General features: G+C 43.9%; 1 protein-coding gene across 2 annotated transcripts; it reads right to left on the bottom strand.

The window, feature by feature from the left end:
* Positions 1-234: 234 nt before the first annotated feature.
* CRTAP (cartilage associated protein) lies at positions 235-24,686 on the bottom strand. 2 transcript variants are annotated; one of them, XM_047741506.1, is made up of 7 exons: positions 24,116-24,662; positions 21,286-21,435; positions 18,395-18,566; positions 13,318-13,446; positions 9,801-9,946; positions 8,585-8,668; positions 235-1,150 (listed from the first exon to the last, which is right to left on the bottom strand). In XM_047741506.1, the coding sequence occupies exons 1-7, from the start codon at positions 24,584-24,586 to the stop codon at positions 1,097-1,099; spliced, it is 1,206 nt and encodes a 401-aa protein (XP_047597462.1). In that variant the 5' UTR covers positions 24,587-24,662; the 3' UTR covers positions 235-1,096. The 2 variants fall into 2 exon arrangements, with proteins under 2 accessions (XP_047597462.1, XP_047597467.1); XM_047741511.1 differs by lacking the exon at positions 13,318-13,446 and having other exon boundaries at positions 24,116-24,686.
* Positions 24,687-25,811: the final 1,125 nt, after the last annotated feature.

The following is a 25,811-nucleotide window of genomic DNA, read 5'->3' as shown; positions in this document are numbered from 1 at the left end:
TCTCCTTGGCCTCTTTGCTATTCCCCCACCACAGCAAGCATGTTCTCATGCATATGCTGTTCCCTCCGTCTGGAATGCTTTTTCCTGAGAACTGCTTCCTTAAAGTCTCTGCTCTAATGTCGCCTTCCCAGTGAAGTTTTCCCTGACCATGCTATCTAAAACTGTAGTCTTATCTCCAGGCTTCCGTACCCATTTCCCTGCTTTATTTTTCTCCATAGCAATTAACACTGTTGATAGGTTGTATATATTTATTCTTATTTGTTGTCTGTCTCTCCTTATAGAATGTAGGCTCCAGAGGGCAGGGTTTGGTTTTGGGTTTTTTTCTGTCATTCTGTACAGCATTTCCAGTGCCCAGGTCAATGTCTAGCATGTAGGCAGGTGCTCAATAAATATTTATTGAAAGAATGAATGAAACTAGACTCCCTCTGCTTTCTTCCATTTGAACTTTGAGACTTGTAACTGACTATTTTCCCCAAGGGGGACCGACCAACCATTGTAAGACTTCGGAGAGGCAGAAGTGTTGAGCAAAAGCCCTATTTCTGTAGCCTGCACTATCTACCCAAACTGTCTTTCAGTGGGGGCCGGAAATGGTGCAGGTCAGACCATGTGTAGGCTGTCGGGGGCGTGGAGGAATTTGGCCCTTGTTGTCTGGTTATCTCTTCTGGATCAGGGCATGGGGATAAAGGAGTCCAAAATCTGGAAGAGCGAAAACCCAAAGTAGGTCTTCACAATTATTTAATTTTAGGAGTATTTTTCTTATTTAAAAAATAATAGTGATTTTCCTGGGGGGGAAAAAATGGAAGACTGTCCTTCCAATGAAAACGGTGAGAAAGGTGGGCGTGAACATGGTCAAGGCGGGTTTGAAGATAGGGAGGGAGATAGGTGTGGATGTGGGCAGACCATGGGGAGGCAGACCATGGGGAGGCAGTCACAAGGAAGGCAGGCTCACCCCTTATTGTATGTAGTGAGAGCTGAGGCTTCCCTTTCACTTCACAGAGCAAAGAGAAGGCTTTGAGGTATCAACAACAAGGGCTACTGGGGTAAGGAAGACGAATCTGGGTCTCCTGAACATCGAGAGGCATCTCTCTGCTGTGGACTAGCCAGTCTCCTCCAGCTCCAAGAGGTCATCCACATATTCCAGAACCTCTCCCTGTAAAAGACAATAGGACACTTGTGTTAGGTGGGCTACCTGACTTTAAAAGTGCCAGTAATGACGTGCCTGGGTGGCTCAGGCGTTAAGCATCTGCTTCCAGCTCAGGACATGATCCCAGCATCCTGAGATCGAGCCCCGCCTTGGGCTCCCTGCTCCGTGGGAAACCTGCTTCTCCTTTTCCCTCTGCCTGCTGCTTCCTCTACTCGGGCTCTCTCTCTCTGCGTCAAATAAATAAATAAACATCTTAAAAAATAAAAATAAAAGTGCTGGTAAGCAGAGACTGTCTCTAAGATGCCCCTGCTGGCTGCCTGCGTGGGCTGGAGCAGCCCTTCCCCACTGCCCTTGCACCCAGAGGACCTGACGTCCCCCTGGGAGGGATGTGGCTTCCCCTCCATGTGAACGTGGAGTCACAAGCTCTGGAACCCCCGTGGGTGGCCCGTGGGAAGGGGGCAATCCAGCCACCCTCTTAAAGACCTGCTCAGTGCCCCCTCTTCTGGGCACCCTGAACCCTTAGCAGTTATTCCACAGGAGCACTCTTTATCTATTCCCCTTCTGCCTTGATCAGCAGACCATGAGCTTCTCCAGGACCAGCACCTGGGTTGCTTTTCTTCCCCGGAATGTGGCACGCAGAAGGTGGGAAACCTGCTAAAGGAATGATGGAGAGTATTCGTGCACGGTGCTGGTGTGCTCAAGCAGTCACTCCCATTACAAGACAGTCTCCTGGGTACAGTGGGACCCACTTGCCCACTCTCAGGACTAGGAGCCCATCTGCTCCCTCCTTCTGCAATCAGCCTTAAGCCTCAACCTGGAATAGCCCAGGATACTTTCTGATTTCCTTCTCCGCATTGATTTCTCTCCCACAACACATCTGGGCCCAGCTGATGACACCCATTCTCTTAACTGCCAAGAATGAGTGAACCACCAAACAGGCCAAGTCCTGCTCCCATGAGGGCCAGCCCCACTGATGCCAACCACCCCTGCTAAAGCTTGGCCTCTTTCACAGAAGTCACCATCCCAGGCCTAGAGCCTATTTGCTCTTTTTGATATTTTAACACACTTCCCATTAGAAAAATATCAGCATCTGAGGATAGTTAGGAAATCTCCCAAGTACATGAGACGCTAAAGGGAGTCTTATTATTTTCACCAAATACATCTACCTTGTCATGCCTGAGATTAGAAACTGAAGTTATGGAAGTGGAAAACTACTGATTGAAAAAACGATGTTCTGGGGTGTCTGGTGGCTCAGTGGGTTAAGTGTCTGCCTTCGGCTCAGGTCATGATCGCAGAGTCCTGGGATAGAGTCCTGGGATCGAGCCCCGTGTGAGGCTCCCTGCTCAGCGAGGAGCCTGCTTCTCCTTCCACCTGGCTCTCTTTCTTTCTCTCTAGCAAGCTTTACTCCCTCTCAAATAAATAAATTAAATCTTTAAAAAAAGAAAAAGAGAAAAAATGATGCTCTTTGGTTGCTTTCGGGATCCCAAAAGGAAAACACAGTAGAAGGATTATATGTATGGCCCTGACAGTTGTCTCAGGAGTTACTGTTTCCTGCTGTGTGGCTGCTGTGACATGGGGATGATGGTATTGTCTGTTCTTAGCTCACTAATAAGTACCCAAGACAATACAGACAAAAGAAACACAACCTCCTCTGTGGTTTGTTAGAATGGAGGCACCAAGAGCCTAGCTCAGATCTGCTTGGGGAATGCACCCATTCCCCAGCTGTTGGAAATGTCGATTACTGACGGCTGATAGCTGCCCCTTTTCTGGACAACTGATCTTGAATAAAAGGAGCAGCCCCACCAGGGAGCTTAGACACCAGCCCTTCTGGGCTGCCAACAACCAAGGACAGAAGGATAAGCTGCCTGTAAAATGCAGGAAGAGCTCTGTGGTACAATCCATGCTCCAGAACTCCCGTGGGATCAGGCTAAGCTTGACTCCAGCTGAGACCATACATCTTCGTGGCTCTTTCCCTTGCCCCTCGCTTCTCTCCTCCCTGAGAGCACTCCCTCAACAAATCACTCCTGTAAATTATAATCTATTTCTTTTAGACCTTCACAAATCAAACAACCATCAGAACCCGAAACTTGAAGTACCTATTTCAGCCTGCTTTATAAAGTTTCTGAAACCGTAATAAGTGTCTGCAAAATTTTTAACCAGTGTGAGAACTTTCAGGAGCTCTTACAACACATTTCGACCCCAGGAAGATAATAATAAAGGAGAATGCCCTAACTTCAGTAGCTAAATTGTATTGATGTTTTGTTTCAATGTAGTATTTTGTCCTTTGGAAATTTTAAAGATTAAATTAGGAATTTTATTGTATTGATGATACTTTGTTTTAAATAATTACTTTAAATAATTACTTTGATATCTAGAAAAGAAAATAGCTTGTTCTTTAGAGATGGATTAATTCTTTCACAATTCTAAAGCTTTGATTAATAAGTTAATTTCTTCTAGGACCTTTAACAGACTCCTTTTTTTATCTTGACTGTATCAAGTCCAAGAATACTAGGAGTTTTAAAGCCCAGAATAAGCCTGATGTTCAACGGGTGATTACTAACCAGCTGTGTAACTTTGAGCAAGTCACTCCACCTTTCTGAATTTATCTCCTCATCTGTGACATGACAGAGCATTTCTGAATATCATAAAAATTCTCTTGTGCTAATATGTATGATTTTTTCGAAACATATTGTCTTTGTACATCAAGAGTGTTCAAAATGTTCATAGCCCTAGACCCAGGAATTCCACCCATGGAAATTTATCCTAAGGAAATGACCAGAAAAGAAGTAACCAATTTAGGGAGCCTGGGTGGCTCAGTGGGTTAAGCCGCTGCCTTCGGCTCAGGTCATGATCTCAGGGTCCTGGGATCGAGTCCCGCATCGGGCTCTCTGCTCAGCAGGGAGCCTGCTTCCCTCTCTCTCTCTCTCTCTCTCTCTGCCTGCCTCTCTGTCTACTTGTGATCTCTCTCTGTCAAATAAATAAATAAATAAATAAAATCTTTAAAAAAAAAAAAAGGAGTAACCAATTTAGTCATAGCTATGTTATTTGTGAGAGCAAAAAGTTGGAAGCAACCTAAAAGCCTGCAAAAACAAAAAGCTTTACTTTAAAAAAAATTGATACCAGGGAATATTAGTCATTAAAAAGTCATGTTTATTATAAACATTAAAAAAAAAAAACACACAATCCTCTCAGTAGGCGCAGAAGACAGCAAATGACAAAATTCAACACCACTTCATGTTAAAAATACTTGACAAACTAAGAAGAGAAGGGGAACTTTCTCAACCTGACAAAGGGCACCTACCAAAAAAACACACAGCTAGCAACATTCTTAATGCTAACACAGAATATTTTTCTTCTAAGACTGGGAACAAAACAAGGATGTCCACTCTCCCCACTTCTATTTGACATCTTAGTGGAAGTTTTAGTCAGGGAAATTAGCAAAGAAAAATAAACAAAAGTCATCCAGATTGGAAGAGAAGAAGTAAAATCACCTCTATTCATAGGTAACATGAAGCTCATGTTTCATGTAGAAACTCCTAAGCAACACAGTCACACACACACACACACACACACACACACACTTGCATGTATAAGCACGCATGTGCGCACGCACACACACACACAACTATTCGAATAAACAAGTTCAACCAATTTGCAGAATTGCAATATCGATACACAAAAATCAATTGTATTTCTACATACTAGCAATGAACAACTGAAAAGAAAAATTAGAAAAAATTCCATTTGCAACAGAATAAAAAATAATGAAAATTAAGAAAACATTACTGAGGACGCCTGGGTGGCTCAGTTGGTTAAGCCACTGCCTTCAGCTCAGGTCGTGATCCCAGGGTCCTGGGATCGAGTCCCATATCGGGCTCCTTGCTCAGTGGGGAGCCTGCTTCTCTCTCTGCCTCTGCCTGCCACTCAGCCTGCTTGTGTGTACTCTCTCTCTCTCTCTCTGACAAATAAGTAAATAAAATCTTAAAAAAAAAAAAAAAAAAAAAAAAGAAAACATTACTGAAGGAAATTAAGAAGACCTCCAGTAGTGGAAAGACATCCCATGTTAATGGATCAGAAGACTTAATACTGTTTAGATGTCAATACTATCTAAAGGATCAAAAAATAAATAAATAAAGGATCTTCAGATTTAGCACAATTCCTACAAAAAAATCCCAGCAGCCTTTTGCAGAAATTGGCAAGCAGGGGCGCCTGAGTGGCTCAGTAGGTTAAGCGTCTGCCTTCGGCTCAGGTCATGATCCCAAAGTCATGGGACAAAATCCCACATCTGGCTCCCTGCTCAGTGGGGAGCCTGCTTCTCCACCTGCCTGCCACTCCTTCTGCTTGTATTTTTTTTTTCTCTCTCTCTCTGTATCAAATAAATAAATAAAATCTTTAAAAAGAAAGAAATCAGCAAGCTGATGCTATAATTCCTATGGAAATGCAAGGACCCAGAATAGCCAAAACAACCTAGAAGAATGAAGTTGGAAGACTCACATTTTCAATTTCAAGATGCAGTATAAAGCTACAGTATTCAAGACAGTCTGGTACTGGCATAAGGATAGAAATCTGGATCAATGGATTAGAATTGAGAGTCCAGATATAAACCCTTACATTTATGGTCAGTTGATTTCCTACAAGGGTACCAAGACAATTAAATGGAAAAGAAAATCTTTTCAACAAATGGTGCCGGGACAACTGGATATCAATATGTAAAAGAATGAAATTGGACCCCTACCTCACATCATATGTAAAATGAAGTCAAAATAGATTGTAGAACTAAAGTCTTAAAGTTATAAAAATCTTAAAAAAATAGGACTGAAATTTCATGATCTTGGATTAAGTGAAAGTTTCTTAGATATTGACACCAAAAACACAAGCAAAAAATAAAAAAGAAATTGGCAAGCTGATACTGTAATTCATATGGAAATGCAAGGGACCCATAATAGCCAAATCAACCTAGAAGAAGAATGAAGTTGGAAGACTTACACTTTCAATTTCAAGATGCAGTTTCAACCAGACACGTTGGATCTCATTAAAATTTAAAACATTTATGCTTCAAGACACCATTATGAAAATGAAAAAGACAACCCACAGACTGCAAGAAAATATTTGCAATTCATATATATGATGGAGGACTTATAACCAGAATATATAAAGAACACTTACGATTGAACAATAAAAAGACAAGTATCCTAATTAAAAAATGGACAAAGAATCTGAATAGACTAGACATCTCTCTAAAGAAGATATACAAGTGACTAATAAGCTTATGAAAAAATGCTCAACATCATTAGTCATTAGGGAAATTAAAATAAAAACTGCCATGAAGTACTATTTCACACCCACTAGAATGGCTATAATAAAAAAGACAAACACCAAGAAGTGCTGACAAAGATGTGGCAAGTTGGAAATGTCATACACTGCTGGTGGGAATGTAAAATTGTGCACCCACTTTGGAAAACAGTTTGGGAATTCCTCAACAATTTAACTAACTACAGAGCTACCATCTGACCCAGCAATTCCACTTCCACATATATAAGAGAATTTAAAACTTTTGTCCAAACAAAAACACGTGCACAAATGTTCATAGCATCATTATTCAAAATAGTCAGAAAGTGAAAACAACGCAGTGCAAATGTCCATCAACAGAGGAACACGTAAACAAAATGTGGTATATCCATAAAGTGGTATATTATTCAGCAATAAAAAGGAATTTTACATGTAACACAATATATATTACAAGATGGTTGAACCTTGAAAACATTATGCTCAGGGAAAGAAGCCAATTGCAAAAGACCACCTACCATAAGATTTTATTTATATGAAATGTCCAGAACAGGTAAATCCATAGAGACAGAAAGTAGATTAGTGGTTGCCAGGGGCTGGGGACAGAGATGGGGGAGGGATGGACAGAGGAGAAGGAATGGGAATGACTACTAACAGGTTTGGGATTTCTTTTTGGGGTAATGAAAATGCCCTAAAATTCTTAGTGATGGATACACAACTTTGCACATATACTAAAAACCACTATATTATGTACTTTATGGTGTGTGAATAAAGGTGTTCTAGAAAAACATCACAAAGGGAACTTCTCATATTACCATTTCAAATGGAAAATCCATGATATCTATTACAGTTGGGTTTATTATAAATAGATATCAGAAAATATATAGAAAACATTGGAAGTATACATCTCAAAGTATCAAGAGTGGCTTGCTCTGGACCATTAGGAACTCAGCTCTTCCTTTTTCTAAATATATTTTTCTCCACTCTCCAAACTAGAGCATCCAACCTTGCTTGTGCGTAGCCAGCACTCCTTCCTTTGCAGCGTCCTTGTGACCTTATGTCAGGCTCTGCTTCTTAACCCAACCTAGGACTCAGGACACAGTGATCACTTTCTAGTCTATAAAGCCTTTCCACATGCAGTGTGATACTTCATTTTCCCAACCCTGTGAGGTCAACATTGTTAGTCCTATTTTATAGATGGAAAACCAGAGCTCTGGGGAATTTAGTGCCTGCCAGTGATGGGTCCACCCCACGCAAATTTGTGCATGGAAAGCAAATTCCGTGATCATAACTTATTTCAAAGTGCTCCACCAAAAACCAGGGCAGTGGAAAGAGAAGACCCAGAGGTTCAGGGCCTCTGGGTCTTGCCCAGGAGCTCACAGAACTTTCCTCTCCCCCAGCTCTTTGTCTATGAAGTGAGGGGTCAGGCCAGCAAGTCCCTCGCTGCCTTAGGAAGCATGCTCTGGTTTGTTTCAAATACATCTCTCTAAATACACCCCATAATGAGGACTTTTCTGTGAGTAGGCTGCCCCACCCCAAAACGACTCCTCCATCAGCAGTGGAGTCTTTGTCAAAAAAAGGAGTCAGCTGAGGGGCACTCGGCTGGCTCAAGTCAGAGAGCATGTGACTCTTGATCTCAGGGTCATGAGTTCAAACCCCACACCAGGAATAGAGATTACTTAAATAAAAACTTAAAAAAAAGAAAAAAAGGAGGCAGCTGAATGAGAATCAGGAATTTCAAGCAATCTCAGAGAACGAGAAAATGACTCACAGCAAGGACTAAATTTACAAAAAGAAAAAGAAGAAAAAGATAATAATCATAACCCAGAAAAACTGGGATGAGGCGTTCCAAGTGTGTTTGGAGTGCTGAGTCATTGAAAATCCACTGCAATTTTATAAAGTTAAAAAATTATCACTGGATGACTTCAATGATAGGTTCCTCCATATTCACCTTCAGGAAATGTGGTGCTATGACCTGGGTTTTCTAGAAAGCTGTGTTCCCCCCTCCAATGCTCTTTCATTAAAATGCCCACAGAAATTGTATTTCTCAAGGTTCCCTTCTGTTTCAGGGATGGCTCGGCCTTCCAGTGATTCCTGCAAAGATGTGAGTAATATTTTCTCTTAGCCAGACATGCGCTCAACATGAAAACTTACCTCATCATCATCCATTATATTTTCCTTCGCAAAGTCATACAGCTCTTTCTGGAGTGTAGTCACATTAAAGAACTGAACGGCTTCCTGTTCAGACACAAACACAGAACAGTTTCTATGACCAACCTTTTGATGTCAGAACTGGAGGGAGGGCGAGACAGGGTATGGACTCTTTTGGGCTTGATGAAAATGTTTAAAATTGGACAATGATCATGGTTGTAAAACTCTGTGACTCTACTAGAAACCACTAAACTGTACGTTTCAAAAGCATGAATTTTACTGTATGTAAAACATACCTCAATTGAAAAAGAAAGGCCAACCCCAAATGAGTGAGAGAGTGAGACAGAGAGAGCGAGTGTGTGTGTGTGTGTGTGTGTGTTGGCAGGGGCGTGAGGTGTGTATGGCAAACTGGGACAGTGTATAAAAATCCCAAGGAAAATACAAGTTAAGGGCAAAGACCAACTAGAAAAGATTTTTTAAAAGTAATATATAATCGGGGCACCTGGGTGGCTCAGTGGTTAAGCCGCTGCCTTCGGCTCAGGTCATGATCTCAGAGTCCTGGGATCAAGCCCCGCATCGGGCTTTCTGCTCAGCAGGGAGCCTGCTTCCTCCTCTCTCTCTGCCTGCCTCTCTGCCTACTTGTGATCTCTCTGTCAAATAAATAAATAAAATCTTAAAAAAAAAAAAAAAGTAATATATAATCTGTGGAGTTCCCTGAAAACAAACACATGCAAAGCTGAGCTTGTCCATCAAGTGAATTAAATGATGGTCCATCCATAAATGAATCTATCTTGGAGGTGTTAAAAAATAAGTAGGTGTGTGAGTGTGATATGGAAAACATTCCTGATGAATTCTTGGAAAGACAAAGCAAGTTGCGCAACAGCAGGTAAAGGTTGACCCTGTTTCTGTAAAAATAAATAAATACAAGCTGTATATACGAGCAAATGCAGAGGGTAAAGAAAAAGTGTGGGATTTTGAGGGAATTACATTTTCTAAGTAAAACTATTTTGTAATGTTTGAAATTTGTAGTTTTTACTGATATAGGAATCAGAATAGAGCAGCAAAATGTTAAGAGACCAAAAAACCCCACAAAAACCCACCCAGAAAAAAGGGGTTCCCCTTCATTTCTGTAATAATGCTTTCCCCTAAGAGGCAAAGCAGTCGCCTAACGTGAGAAGGAAGGGCCCGCAAACGTGGTGCCCCGCGCCCCGCCACCTACTGGTCTGGGCTGGAAATGCTCATCTGCGAGGCCCCACTTGTCCTTGTGGTACTGGTAATACACCAGGTTCTGCCGCATGACCTTGTCGTCGTGGTCAAAGAGCAGGTAGCTGACCGCGCAGGGGGCCGCGTTCTTCAGGTCGTTCACTGAGACCGGGGAGAAAAGAGGCACAGGAAATCAGCAAACCGTGCCTGAAGTTCCCCTCAGCCGCGCTGGCTTCCTAAAGAAAACATCCATGGGCAAGCCCCTCCTCCACAGCCCCTCCTTGGGAAAGCCTGTGACGGGCCAGAGCCATCCCTGGGTGGGCCGGGCACAGACTGGGTCTCCACAGCAGCCTGGGGAGTGGTTCTGAAACATGGAATTTCTCGTTAGGTAGATGCCTTTGCCAAAATGTCTACTATGTTCTACTTCAGGCTCCACTGACCTGAGCGGGGAAGGCTGGGTCCCCTGGACTATCCTGGGGCTGAGGGATGTAGGGAGGAGATGCCTGGGTCCCATCTGGATGGCACCATAATCCCCAGATCCACGCAGCCCTCCTACAGCTAACCTAAACCTAGAAGACACAAAGGATGGTGGGCCTTCTGGGCTGGAAGCGAGGTGAAGTCACCCGGTATCGACGTCTCCTTAGACTTGCCCCACCTATGACAGCACAGGGGATCTGCAGGCGTTGGGATTTGTTTTGGAGGTGGGGGGCAAGGGGAAAGAGGTGATTAGCCGCAAGCCCTTGGGTATTTATCCTGGCACATGGCCCTCCAATTTACAACCCACTACCTCTGCTAAAGCTCTAGTTAGCCAAAACGTGGGTATGAATAAATTGTGCCACCAAGTGGCTGTCTCCTGTAACAACAACCCTAAAAACCGACGACTTCAGGGCGCGGGTTATTCACAAGGTCAGCAAGGTGGGGAAGGTACTTATTTCACGGTCTCCGGGGCTGGGGTTCAAGCATAAATAACACCTGTGCTCAAAAAATTGGGTGTGGTAGATAATCTCAAAAGAGTTCGCAACAGGGCTGACTTTCAAGAAGCTAGTTTCAAGAAGTATATGTTACTCATACTTTTCACTTGTAAACCCAGAAAGCAAAGATCTCCCGTGGAGCAGCGGGTAGAGCTAGAGGTTTTGGTCCACGGGTATCTACAGGTCACAGCCATCGTCTCTGATACTCAGGGCGATCTTCAGAGCGTGTGAGGATTCCAAGGACAAGTGTGTTGCCAGAGCCTGGATGTATCTGGAACGCTTCTAAAGGCCTCGTGCTCTGGCTTTGCGCAGGCAGAGCCACTCCCTGCTCAGAGGGCTCGAACACCTGCTGGATTCTTTCCCTTTCAGAGTCCAACATGGGGCCTAGCTCAAGAAGGTGCCAACACAGGTTTTCAGGAAAATGGAATAAAAACACCAGCTTATCAAACAACAACAGTAGCTTGTGTTTTCATCCACAGAAAACTTTTATTTCTTTTTTTAAAAGATCTTATTTATCTGAGAGAGAAAGAGAGAATGAGCAGGGGGAGGCATAGAGGGAGAGGGAGAAGCTGACTCCCCACTGACAGGGAGCCCAACGCGGGGCTTGATACCAGGACCCGGGATCATGACCTGAGACAAAGGCAGCTGCCTAACTGACTGAGCCACCCAGGCATCCCAACATAAAACTTTTAAACTGTAAATCCCAGACTGGCAAAGTATTGACAAAAGTTCAAGTTGGGTGATGGGCATACTATACAGTTCATTATACCATCATCTCTAATGTACACTTTACATTTTCCAGAATAAGTTTTTAAAATATACATGACTTTCCATAATTCTCCTTAAAATAGGGCTCTTCCAAGCATGGATGAATATAAACACAGAGTTAATACTAAGTGGGGATAAGTGGGGGAGATGGGAAAGGGTGCTCTGCTTTGGGTGTTTCTCTGTACATCTCTGAGATGCTCACTTTGCTGTAACAAGCCTATACTTCAAGTCTTTTCATAAGAAAGCGCTAATCAATCACTTAGACTGAAAAAGAGGGCTCTTCATAAGCAAAACACTGTCTAGGAGAAAACTGTCCCCTTGTCATTAGAACGCAGCCAAATAAATATTTGCTGAGGACCCATTGTGAGCTTGGTGTGTCTCATGTGAAAGCATGTTCCTAGATTATATAGAACAAGACTTGGGGCGCGTGGGTGGCTTGGTCGTTTGGGCATCTGACTCTTGATTTCGGCTCAGGTCATGATCTTGGGGTGGTAGGATAGAGCCCCATATCAGGCTCTGTGCTGACCACGGAGCCTGCTTAGGATTCTCTCTCCCTCTGCCCCACCCCCTCCCCAGCTCACTCTCTACACCTCACCCCACCCCTCACCAAAAAGAATAAGAGTATTGTCCTCTATGCTCAATAATCCTTTACCTAGTACCAGGATTACAGTGGCAAATAAAATATCATCCCTGCCTCTATGCACGGGAAGGGACATCTGCTGAAGACACACCTCACCCTCCTGTTGATCTGAGGAACGTCCCAATCAAGGGACATTTCAGGATATCTCATCGCATCCTTAGATGAGGTTCAGGCTGTCATAATAGCAGGTTCACTGCTGAAAGGGGCAATTTCCCCTACTCACAAAGCTCTACTGTAAATGACAGCTACAGGGTCTTCTCAGGAATAATCCTGATGAACACAATTAAATACACACACACACATATAGAAGAAAATTTTTTTCTTTTTTTTTCTTTTTTTTTTTGGGGGGGGGTCCCTTTTTTAACCTTCAGCAGGCACATCTTTCAGTCCTGAAGAGGACAAGAAGGGAGATAAAAAGGCAGGTGGCTATTGCAAGAAGAGGAAACTCAACAAAGAAATAATAGCCACAGTGGGGAAAGAGGGCTGTGGAAGCCAAGGTTGCTGGTCCCTTGACAGCATATCCCTGAGTCCCCGAGGACACCCATCCCTGAATGGGAAGGATCCTCCTGTGCTTGCCACCGCAAGGTTCCCACCACTCAGACAACATCAGTTATGGGGAGAGGAGGAAAGGGTGAAAAGACAGACTCTGAAGTCTGAACTCTGATGAACTTTCTCTTACATTTGTTTCCCTTCAACTCCTTGGAACGTTCTGATAGATTAACTCGAATTTCAGGTCCAAGAAGGACAGAGTGGAATAAAACTCAGTCTGGAAGGGAAGGCTGATGATAGGGAGAAGATAAGGCCATGTGCTAGTGTACAAATACCCTAAGAATTCCACACGTATCAGCTCACAAGGTTAGAACAATTATCTCCAATTTACAGATGAGGAAACTGAGGCACGGAGAAGCTAGGAAGTGATGAAGCGGAAACATAAACCCAGGTGGTCTGGCTCCAGGGTCCGTGCCCTGAATCACCAGGTCTTGCTGGCTGGCTTTCTGTGCAAAGCACGGCACCAGGGCTGTCAACACAACCTTGACAAATTCTCTCAACAACCAGAGGTAAGTGTTGTTACCCCCGTTTTTTACAGATGGGGAAGCTGAGTCTCAGGAGAATTAAGGACCTTGCCTAAGAGCTGGTAGAAGATAATTACTTACATTTATAGTAAGCAAACTGCAAGTAATGATACATGGTGGCCACAAATTTCTCCACTGGGTAGCCTCCTATAACAGGCGTGAGGTTCTTTTCACACTGCAGTTTGCATTCCAGGACCTCCACATAATGATCTGAAAGAAGCCACACAAATTCTCAGAGCAGCACATTCATCAGCCTCTCAGTACTCCCTCTGCCCCACTTGGTGATCCAGGTAAAAGGCAAAGATGATACGGGGAAAATACTTGCAACACTTATGATGAAAGGGCTAAAATCCTCAATACATAAACTTCCGTAAAACAGTAAGAAAAAAGACAAACACCCAATATAAAATGGCCAAAGGATGTTCACGGAAAAGAAATCATAAAAATGGCAAAGACACATTGTGAAAAGATAAACCTCATTTGTCATGAAGAAATACAATCCCACCTAAAATAGTTTAAATTGCTAAATTTGCAAACAACAACAAAAATCCTGTTTTGTTGAAGTAGGGTTGACACACACATTACGTTAGTTTCAGGTATACAACACAGTGATTCAACAAGTCTATACGTTTTGTTGTGTTCCCCATAAGTGTAGCTACTGCCTGTCATTTAAATGGGCAAAATTTTAAAAATTCGGTAACACCCAGTGTTAGGGAGAATGGTGAAATTTACACTCTCTTATTCTGTCATTAGAAGCAAAATATGAACACATTTTTTGGAGAGTCATTTGGCAAAATGCATCAAAGGTTAAAATGCACATATCCATTGGCCCAGCAGTCTACTTCTTCTTTTTTTTTTTTTAATTTCTTTTCATCATAACAGAATTCATTGTTTATGCACCACACCCAGTGCTCCATGCAATATGTGCCCTCCATAATACCCACCACCTGGCTCCCCCAACCTCCCACCCCCTGCCCCTTCAAAACCCTCAGATTGTTTTTCAGAGTCCATAGTCTCTCATGGGTCATCTCCCCTTCCAATTTCCCTCAACTCCCTTCTCCTCATCATCTCCCCATGTCCTCCATGTTATTTGTTATGCTCCACAAATAAGTAAACCATATGATAACTGACTCTCTCTGCTTTATTTATATCACTCAGCATCTCTTCCAGTCCCTTCTATGTTGATACAAAAGTTGGGTATTCATCCTTTCCCAGCAGTCTACTTCTAGGAAAGTTTCTTTAGACACAAGCACATATAAGCACTGTTGCAACAACAAGCAGACCTGGAAATAACCTGACTGCCAATCAACAGGTGATTAATCAATTATGGTACATACAAATAGTAGGAATCTAAACAGCCATTAAAAGAGAATAGGTAGACCTAAATATAATAATAGAGAAAGACATCAAAGACTACATTTCCCAACCTCCCTTGCAGCTGGGTTGGCGCCCTATGATTAGTTGTGCCAATGAAATGTGGACGCAACAACTAATGAAAGCTACTTCCACTGCTTTCAGGACTGGTCACTAAAATCCTCCCACATGAACCTCGGCCCCCTCCCTTTCCTCCCTTCGTGCAGCTACCGGCAAAAGATCCAGGATGATGGTACACATTTTGTTGGCCAGACTGTAGATGATAGGTACTCTCACACATTTTTGCTAGGAAACAAAATGGTAACTTAAAATACTAAATAGTTTACAAAGACATTTTCTCTTTGAACTACCAATCCGACTTATGTTGACTCTGAAAACACACCTCCACACTTAGCCAAAAAAAAAAAAAGGGCCTGAAGTTCTCCACTGAAGTATTACATGTAATAGTAAAAGACTGGCACAAACCAATGTCCATCAGAGAGTTGAATAAACTGTGGTGCCTCATTCCCCCCACCCCTCAGTGGAGTAGTCAGCAACAGCAAAAAAGAATGACTCTCTCTATGTGCTAGCCAGGATATATTGCTAAGTGGAAAAAACAAAGAACAGAACAGTGTATAAAGTACGGTACCTATTCGGTGTGAGAAAAGCAAACAAAAAATACAGAGAAATAGATGTACGTATAGACAACCTTTATAGAGAAAAAAGAAATCAGGCAAGAATCCTCAATATCCGCTCATTTGCTATGTGTATGGTCATAGGGGAGGGGATGGAGACAATTTGATGAACAGCAAATTGTCCTCATCATGAAGTATTTTTTTCCCAAATTATTTATTAGTATCAAAAGGAAAAATAGTATTGCTGAAAAGCTGGGAACTGGAAATTACCTGAACCAAATGCTTAAAAATCAACATCACCAGTAAGGGGCAAACAGGTACCATGCACATCTGAATGGGATACCCTGAGAAGCATACTTCTGTAATGTTCCAGCCCAATGTGTACAACCTGAATGTAATAGGAACCCATATTGAGGAATATCCTATAAAGTGACTGGCCCATGTTCTTATATATTTTTTTAAAGATTTGACTTACTTATTTGACAGAGAGAGCACAAACAAGGGGAGCGGCAGTAGAGTGAGAGGGAGAAGCAGGCTCACTGCAGAGTAGGGAGTCCAGTGTGGGGCTCAATCCCAGAACCCGGAGCAGGACCTGAGCTGAGGGCAGATGCTTAACCGACTGAGCCACCCAGCCACCCCTAGCCTATATTCTTAAAAAAAATATGAATGGCATAAAAAAAATTAATGGCATAAGAAGAAAGGCCAAGGAACTGTTTCAGATTAAAGAACACTAAAGAAAAATGACAAATAAATAGGAAACATGATATTGGACTGGACTATACCAGGAAAGAAAAAGTTGCTAGAGAGCGTTTATGGAATAAGGGGCAAAACTGCAATATAAACTACGGATCGGATAAAAGTATTGTCTCAATATTAAGTTGCCTGAATTTAATAACTGCATTGTGGATTTATAGAGAATATTGTTATTCTTGGGAAATTTACTGAAGTATTATGGGGTAAAGGGTCATGATGTATGCAACATACTCTCAAGTGGTTCTGTAATAAAAATAATTACATACACATATCTAGAGAGAATGATGAAGTAAATGTGGCACAATCAGTGTGAAAAATTGGTGAATCTGGATAAATAGTTTATGAGAGTTCTTTGTACTACTCTTGCTACTTCTTTATAGGTTTGGATTACTTAAAAATAAAAAAAATAAAAATAAAAATGAAAATAAAAAAATTATTTTAAAATAAAATATAAAAATTTTAAACAAAAAAAAATTCTCAATTATCCGTCTATCTACATATAAAGATATAGAGATATATCTTCGGTAGATCAAAGATAAACTGATCTTTGCTTATTTTTGTAGGAAAAAAACCTTATAGAGGTATAAGCCGGAAGGTAATAAAAATGGTTCCCTTTGAGGTGAGTGGAATGGGTAGAAGAGATGTGGATAGAAGCAAGACTTCCTAATAACTGCCTGTAACTCCTTCCTCCCCTTCATCCTAGGAGATAATAACTCCACTACTAGTAGCCCGAGGGTACATTTTCCCCCTTTGGGGTTCACCTTCACCCACATTTCTATGAACAAATCCATATTGAGGTATCCTTGTGTATGTCCGCCATCTATCTCCAGTCAGGACCCTGACTATACAGACGGAGACTTATTTTTTACAATGTATCCTTCTGTGTCTTTCACAGTTTATACTATGTGCATATATGTTACCTATTCAAAAAATATAATAAGGTCCCAGATTAAGTATAATGTAGGTGAGGTGAGACGATTTCACTGGGGAAGACTCTAGTCAAGACTGTCTGGGTTCAAATCCCAGCCCTTCCCCCAGAGAACAATAAGCACAGTACTTAATCTCTCTAGGCCTCAGCTTTCCCAGCTATAAAATGGGGAGAATGCTAGTACCTTTCTCATAGGGTTGCAAACTCAAAATAATACCCATAAAGAGCATAGAACAGGGCCTGGCATCTAGTTAGAACATAATGTCACTTTTTCTAGCAACTGTCTATAGTCAAAACATGGTAACTCCAAGGAAGCACTCTTTTCGTACCCCTCCTTTAGTCTGAGTGTGGGGAGTACTTCCTGATATTATAGGCATGAAGGGATGTGGGAAGGAACACGAGAACTGAGCACCAACTAGGAAGCTGTCTTGTACCCCTACCTCCACAAAAAAAGAAAATCAACCCTGAGCCTGATCAAGCCTCACCATCCAGCTACCAAGTTATAAGAAATACAGGGAATAGAGGACCAAGGGGGTACAGTCGGCAAAATCCAGACTATGAATCTCTCAGGGGCCAATGATCTCGTTTTTTCAATAGCCAAAGGGAGAAAATAGATGTAGAGGAAAAATCTACTGATGATTTAAAAGGCAACCAATTTGCTACAATATTTTTGAGGCTGGAGGATATTACGCTACGTGAAATAAGCCAGTCACAAAAGGGCAAATGCTATAGGATTCTACTTCTCCAGGGTACCCGGAGTAGTCCAATTCACACAGACAGAAAGCGGAGTGGTGGCTGTCACAGAAGGAGGGGAGCTGCTGTTGAATGGGTACAGGACATCCATTTGGGAAGGTGAAATGATGGGTGGCTAAGATGGACAGCGGTGGTAGGGGCACATCAGCGCACATGTATTATACGCCACTGGAATGCACCCTTAAGGGTGCTAAACTAGTAACGTTTTATACAGTGTGAGTCATGAATTGCTCTCAGACCCATTTTTATTTTTCCAAAAGCCTGTAGGGGATCTGTAACTGGGCAGGACTGATCTGCGGGACCCCCTTTCTAAGGCTGTGCTTGACTGAACACTGTACTCAGGGATTTTTTCAGAAACCCCTGCTAAATCAAAGGCCGGACATGTGGGTTACATATTACCTCCCCAGCCACCCTTCATACTGAAGCTCAACAGCTACTCAGAGGGTCGCCTGGGTGGCTCAGTCAGTTAAGGGTCTGCCTTCAGCTCAGGTCATGATCCCGGGGTGCCGGGATCAAGTCCCACATTGGGCTCCTTGCTCAGCGGGGAGTCTGCTTCTCCCTCTGCCTCTGTCTACCACTCAGCCTACTTGTGCTCTCTCTCTCTTTCAGATAAATAGATAAAATCTTAAAAAAAAAGGGGGGGGGGCTCCTCACAGTCCCTCAAGTCCCCAGGAAGGCACACAGATGCCCCAGGACAGTTGTCCCATTTACATGTGGAATATAGCCTGCCACCAACCTGCGATGGAAAGATAGAAATCCTTGAAGTCTTTGATCTCCCTGGAGCCCTCGCAGGCAGCGAGACACTCGTAAAAGGCTTTGAAGAAATCGGGAAGGGCCAGCTCCATGTCTGTGACGGATGTCCTCCAGTTCTCGCCATTGTAGGCCCGCACGGCCCGGATGAACAGGCTCTGGAAAGCAAGAAGAGAGGGTGAAGCTCCCAGACATGAAGGAGCAGGGCCGTCCAACCGAGAAGAGTCAGACCATCGTGAAGCTCCACTCTCATTAGTCCCCAAAAAACCAAGCCGACCCTTAATTGAATAGGAAGCCGCCCAGGAACTGACTTATATCTAGCTTTTCTATCCTATGTGCAATGGTACGCTTCTTACTTGATTCAAAAAGTAGGAGGTGTTTGATAATAAAATCAAATTCAAGTCAAGACAAAAAGAAAAACTACAGTGACAGAAATCAGGGCACTGGCCGCCAAAGGTCAGGGGTTGGGACAAAGGTGTGACAGGAAAGGGGCCTGAGGGAACATTTTAGGGGAGATGAAAACATTCTGTGATGTGACTGTGATGGTAGTTACACACTCACATACCTTTACCAAAACTCATTGAATTATACACTTAAAATTAGTCAATAAATTTCAAATAAGTTCTACGTCAGTAAAGCTGGTTTTTACAACTGAAACACAGAAGAGATATATGCTTGACAGCGGGTGGCAGACACTCTTCTCCCAACAGTTAAGTATAAAATAGGAATGCCAAGCCTTAGTGCTAGTTCCGGGGGAGGGCGGGCATGTGCCAGATGGTGGAACGTCAAGACACTTCTGCTAATTGCTGACTGGACCAGATAAAAGAGGAATAACTGGGCTGAGGAAGCCTCTGAGTCTCACAAGAAAAGAGACCTCGGGTACATGCACGACCCCGCTCACCTGGAGGGTCCTGCGGAAATAAGCACGGCATGCTCCACTTGGAGTTCGTGTTCAGCTGCTCCAGGATGGGGGTGTCTAAGGACCACCCCGCAGACCTGAACCCCAAGCTTCAGGTGTCAGATAGAGAGGCTGATCTCCCTGAACCTCCTGAGCATGCAGCATCCCCCGGAAATAAGGCAGGCAGAGAACCAAACTGCATGCCCAGAAGCCAGGAAAACGAGCCGCAAGTCCAGGCAGCTGGCTCTGCAGGGACAGCTGGGCGGCAGCAAGAAGAAAGCCACACCTGGAGGCGGAAGCCTTGGGCACACAGCCGGGCAGCCCCAGCCCACCCGGCAGGACTCTGAGGGAGAGAATGGTCTAGCCCACCTGCAGTTAGATGCAGTGCACTGACCACGAGCTCTCAGCTCTGCTCCCCAAGTCCAGTGAAGACCACAGTGAAAAAGGTACAAAGGCAGAAATTCTTTTCACTGAGAATGGAAAAGGAGCCAGCAATAGACAGGACATTTCAACAACTTTTGTAAGGACCAAAAGCCAAATTATCACAGAGGAGGGTCTAGGGGGAAGTGATCCCCCCACCTGTCACCACCATGCACTACACTATGTCATACACCTGTCGGCATTTGCAGGCACTAGCGACCACAGAGACTGGTGCTAGGCACAGAAGAGAAAGCAGGGCCAAAAGTCTGAACAGTGTTGTTAGAGCCCCAGGTTTCCTTGCACACCCATCTGTCCACCAAAGGGATCATACCTTCCAAAGGCGCTCCTCACCAGAGACTGGTGATTTATTCTAGAAACTCCATCTATAAGGGCTGGAGGGTCAGGGATCAGGCATAGCAGAGTGGGGGTTGAGGCATGAGGCTAAGAACCAAGAAGCAGATAAAGTCTCTGACTCAGCTGTGAGGCCCCCACCACTTTCCCCAGACTGGCTCTCAGACACAGGCAGACAAGCATGATATTTCACGAGTCCTGCAAGAGCCTGGAGAATGCTTCCCTGGAAAACTGATCAAGACTCTGTACTCTGTATCTGAGGGTCACCACCAATGACAAAGTGAGCTTGCAGTCTGGTCGCATGACCGGTGACCCTAAAGTCAGTCCTTGGCTGGGATCTATCAGCTCCTCATGGATACTTCCAACACATCCCTCTGTTTTTTAACCGTGCCCTAAGCCTTCCCAGGTACCCATGCCCCTGGGTACCAAACTCAATAGGTCTGAACAACAGTAAGTGCTCAAAGGAGTTAGATGCTTCTTCATTCATTCCCATCAGACTCCCCTTCACAGATGCATAGATTTCAGTACCCTCTAATCTGTCAAGTCAGTCCTCCAAGCTCCTCGATTCCCTTTCCACCTCAATACATATGTGTATATGTGTGTGTGTGTGTGTGTGTGTGTGTAAAAAGATATGTCTTCTAGTTTCATCAGAAATGGAGACTTACGCTCCTGTTTCTTGTGTTTTTGGTCATTTATGGATGATATCCAAGATATGTGTTTATTCCTCTATCTTAAAACTAAATGATCCAATGACCTTCTTAAAAAACAAACAAACAAACATATTTACCTCCTTACAGAGGGAGAGAGAGTAGGAGTGGAAGGGGGCATAGAGGGAGAGGGAGAATCCCAACCAGACTCCCCATTGAGAGAGAAGTCTGACCTGGGGCTCAATCTCACAACCCTGAGATCATGACCTAAGCAGAAATCAAGAGTCAGACACTTAACTGAGCCACCTAAGTGCCCCCAAATGACCTTATTTCTAAAATACAGCATTTAAAGGAAATGTGGCTTTAAGTGCATCATAGAATGTAAAATCTCATTCTCAAACGGGTCAACTGTGCAAAAAAGTCAATCATTTCCATTGTCATAAAACTCAACAACGCCACCAAAATCATTAGAGGTCCGGGATGTCAATAGCTATTCATCAAGACCCGCTTCTGCAGCCACTCACACTGCAACTGGCTGGCTGTGTAAAAACCCAAATATACCTCATATGACTTTGTTTCCAAGTCCTTAATGTAGTCCTCAGCATCAGGCAAGCTCTTGTAATACGCCATGTTTCTCTTCATCATTTCGTCCTCGGGGTGCTTCAGTAGAAAGGTGTGAGCAGCAGCAATGGCTTTTGGAAGATTATTCGCCTGAGTACAACAAAGAAAGGGGAGATCTGCTCAATGGAGGATGAGCAGTGATTTTTGCAAAACCTTCAAGTAACTCTGTGTTTCAACATGATGCTTCCAGCTGAGGGTTCCGGACTTCCATGGCCCATCAAGACTTGCGCTCTCTTGCCCTCCAGCTTCCAGTGGGGTTCACCAGTGAGGAGCCCCAGTGGGAGCCTGAAGGAAGGCAAGAGGTTAAAGTTGGGTTACTTATCTCCTCGCTCCTCCCTTCAGTCATCTTGGGCCACTACTGGCCTTTATCTGAAGGTCACAGCTCTTCTCAAGGTGGCCCTCTCCCTCCTTCCTGCTTCCTGGAACTGTCCTCTCCTGAGCCTTTTTTGGCCCTGGGGGGGGTGTCATTACTAGCCTTTGTAAATAACCACTTTTCAACATTCCTCCAATTACCCAGTGGGACTACACCCAGTGGGACTACACCACACCTTTTCTGCTGGAAAATATACTAATATTTTCCAACATATAAATGTATTGGAAATATATATAATATATATAAATGTATATAAATAATTAAATATATAAAATATATAAATATAAGTATATAGAAAATATATAAATATATAAGAAAATATATATAAATATGTATAAATATGTATACATATATCATATATAATATAATAAATATTATATATTATATATAAATTTATAATATATTAAATATTATATCTATATTATATAGATATAATATATAAATATATACATTTGCATTTATATAAATATATATATATAAATGTAAATGTATATATTTATATATAAATTATTTATTCACTTCAGCTTGGGCCCTGACCTCTGGAACATGGAGCTACATCTTGGCAGCTAAGCCTCCAACAGAAACCCAGGCAGGTTTTGGAGAAAAGGACTACCCTCCCAGGTGCTCTTGAGAGACAAGCCACCTACATGAGAGGACTCCAGCCACCTACCAAATGAGCCACTCCTAAATCGGTCTCAGTGTGTAGCAGAAGCAGACAGCTTTGTCTCCCACACCAACCTCCAGACTGTAGGTGCCGGGGGCGTGTATATGCATACCTCCAATCATGTCCTCCCCCACCCCATACACGGAGATTGACAAGAGAAACATCGTTAAGGCAAAAAATAATCCACACAGTAACACCACCTCAAATCACTTCTTCAGTGACTTTCTACTGAAGCAACTAAGTGATGATCCTAGCTTCCTAATAAAATCTTGAACCTTTCCTGTCCTTTGGGAGATCTCAAAATACCAAGACAGATGGTATTTCACCAACTTCTAAGTAAGTGATTGTATCAAACCTGTGAAAGGTTTTGAAGAATAGCTGTGACCATCCTGACCTTTGAGGCCACCATCATGAAGGAGAAAACCTTTGCCTTCCCGTCACATTAAGTAAAATACTCTTCCCCTCCTCCCTATATCACTTGTTTCAAATTCATCTGTAGATGAATCAGCTTCTACTAGTCTCCACTTTTAAAAATAAAACATTTCCCCCTTGATTATATGACTCAAATTTGGTTCAGACTGTATCTGGCAAAAACTAGGCAAAAAAGAGAGAATTAAAGGAGTCATTTTTGTTAAAACATAGCCCTTTAGAAGCCAGCCATCATTTTTCAATGTCCTGGAGCTTTATTAATCTTATCCCCCGGTTCTATTTTAAACTATTTTTTTTATTGCCAGGACAAACATTTACAAAAGTGATACTTTATATAAAAATATGAACACAGAAATAACTCAGCTTTTCACCTATTTGGGGTTTTGTGCTATTTTACTGTTCTTATGAATGCAACCTAAGGTGGCTCTGTTTCAGAAATATGAAAAACAGATTTGCAATCCAAAGACTCAAAGCAAAGTTTCAAAACAAAACAAAACAACTTCTACCTCCAGAGTCTGGAATGCGCCCTGAATCTACTTTTGTAGTCATGAAAATGACTACAATATATTCCCTTAAAAATTATTTTCAATTAGCTAAAGTAGAAACTGGACTTTGAGAGGGCTTTTCTTGGCAAAAACTGGTAACCACCCGCGAAGTTAAAGTCGCTTTATCCAGTTAGGGCATTCAGCCCATTCTTAAAACTTGCGGGTCCCCAGAGAAAGGACTCCAAGGATCAAGAACTGCCATTTGTGCGCTATTTTTAGCCAGCAATCACAGAGTTTAAGCAGCCACAGAGGAGTATGATAACTGTGTTAAATCCCAGATCAAAGGGCCCAGAGCGCCAACCTTGAGGAGTCACAGCACACAGTTCTGCTCCTCTAGGCCGGGGTGTGTGCTCCCGACAAGCCCTTGCTCTGGCCAGGCCTCAACTTCCTTTTCTTTAAAAGGAACTAGTCGGCACCTCAGGTCCTCTTCCCTTCTGTTACTGAAAGTCGCCACTTATTTGAGAAAAGGGGGTTTTAACGGTATGCACAGAAAAGAGGAGTCTGTCTTCAAGTAACAGGTTAACATTTATCAGGCACTGCTGGGTGGCTAGACGCTCTGTGTACCTATTCTCTGCCCCAGAATAACCCTTCTAGAAAGTATTTTCATCCCTATCTAAAATGAAGAAGGGGGGACAGGATTTGGAGGCGTCCTTTGGCAACGCTGGGTAGGAGCAGGCTGCACCGGGAAGGCGGTGCGAGGCCACCCCAGGCGGAGGGGCGGGGCCGGGCCTGGGGGCGGGGCCGGACGGCCAAACTTGCCTTGAAGTAGGCGAACTGCAGAAACTTGTAGGGCTCACGGCGCTGGAAGTCGGCCAGCACTTCGCGGCTGGGCTGGGACTGGCGGAAGGCTGGCAGGCCCTGCTTGCAGCGCTTGAGGCAGTGCGCGCGGCGCAGCAGGCCCCCGAAGAGGCGCAGCTCCGGGTAGTGGGCGAGGCCGGCGGCGGGCTCGGGCTGGGGCACCGCGCTGCAGTTGCGGTGGCAGAAGGCCTCGCTGTCGCGTAGCAGGCGGTGCAGCCGCAGGCTGATCTCCAGGTAGCCCACGCTCTCCGCCCAGTGCTCGCCGCTGTACTGGTCCAGCGCGTGCCGGTAGGCCGACTCGAGCGGCATCAGCTCGTCCCGCGGGAAGCTGCGGAAGCTGTAGCGCTCGTACTGGGCGCGCCCGCAGCGCGGCACACAGCCCGCGCACAGCAGCGCAAGCAGCGCCGCGGCTGCCCGGCTCCCCCGCTCCATCGCGCCCGGCGGAAGGAAGGAAGGAGGGAAGGAAGGAAGGGAACGAGAAGGCAAGGAAGGCGGAGGACTGCGCTACGCGGCGAGCCCCAGGCTTGGGAGGCGGGGATACCAGCCTCCGGCCCGCCCCGTCCTGCTGGCCGTCCCCACCCAGCTGGGGGTCCGGGAGAAGCTCCCGCCTCCGGGAGGGTGCCGAGGTGGTGCTGCGCTGCCCGGTCTAGCCCGAGCTCCCGGGCTCCACTGTTCATTTGTTTGAAGCTGGCGGTCTGCAAGCCAGGCGCGGCGCTAACGGATCACAGCGCATCTTAAACTTTCTCATCACTGAAGACTCGTGAAATCACAGATTTCTAGGCGGTGCTCTCGGAGTTTTTGACTCAGCAAGTCTGATGTGAGGGTCTGAGGATTTGCATTTCTAACCGGCACCCTGGTGAGGCTGCTGCTGAGGGCCCAAGGCCTGCACTTTGATAACGCTGCCAACGACCTTACATTTCAGTGAGAGAGGAAAAAAAAATAGAATTAATAAGGATGTCAGTGGCACTTTGTAAGCTACTTAGCTGATCAAGTTGAAGATGCACACACCTTGAGTCTGCGATTTTACCCTTCAGAATATGATCAAGAAACTTGTATGTGTGCCTCAAAAGATACAGATGGAGTGTTAAAACAGAGCTGTTATTTTCCTAATTCTTTTTTTTTAAAGATTTTATTTATTTATTTGACAGAGAGAGATCACAAGCAGGCAGAGAGGCAGGTAGAGAGAGAGGAGGAAGCAGGCTCCCTGCTGAGCAGAGCCCGATGCGGGGCTGGATCCCAGGACCCTGAGATCATGACCTGAGCCGAAGGCAGCGGCTTAACCCACTGAGCCACCCAGGCGCCCCCCCTAATTCTTTATACTTTTATTTTCAAATAATTTGCAGAAAAGTTACAAGGATAGTACAACTCCTAAGTATCCATGATCCACATTCACAAATAGCTAATATTATGCCAGTTCCTTTCTTTATATTTTTTTCTGAATCATTTGCGAGGAGGTTGTTTATATTAAGCCCATGTGACCCTTAATCTTTCAGTTTGTAGGTCCTAAAAACAAAACTAGACAATGATCAATGATCAAATCCAGGAAATTTCATGTTAATAGAAGAATTTAATCTAAATTCCCTATTCCAGTTTTATCAACTGTCCTAATAATGTCTTCTATGTACATTTTCCGCCCCTCTGGACAGGATGCTGTCCG

Source organism: Lutra lutra, chromosome 1 (genome assembly GCF_902655055.1).
Source record: "Lutra lutra chromosome 1, mLutLut1.2, whole genome shotgun sequence".
NCBI classification, from domain to species: domain Eukaryota; kingdom Metazoa; phylum Chordata; class Mammalia; order Carnivora; family Mustelidae; genus Lutra; species Lutra lutra.
The sequence above is the reverse complement of the archived record's forward strand: the minus strand, read 5'-3'. Positions and strand labels throughout refer to the sequence as shown.

Excerpts from the sequence above, each read along its gene's own strand:
- CRTAP (XM_047741506.1), bottom strand. The coding sequence starts at position 24,586 with ATGGAGCGGGGGAGCCGGGCAGCCGCGGCGCTGCTTGCGCTGCTGTGC. Across the intron at positions 8,669-9,800 it reads AGCATTTCCAGCCCAGACCA|GAAGCCGTTCAGTTCTTTAA; the intron begins GTAGGTGGCGGG and ends GTGTCTGAACAG. Across the intron at positions 1,151-8,584 it reads ATATAATGGATGATGATGAG|GGAGAGGTTCTGGAATATGT; the intron begins GTAAGTTTTCAT and ends TGTCTTTTACAG.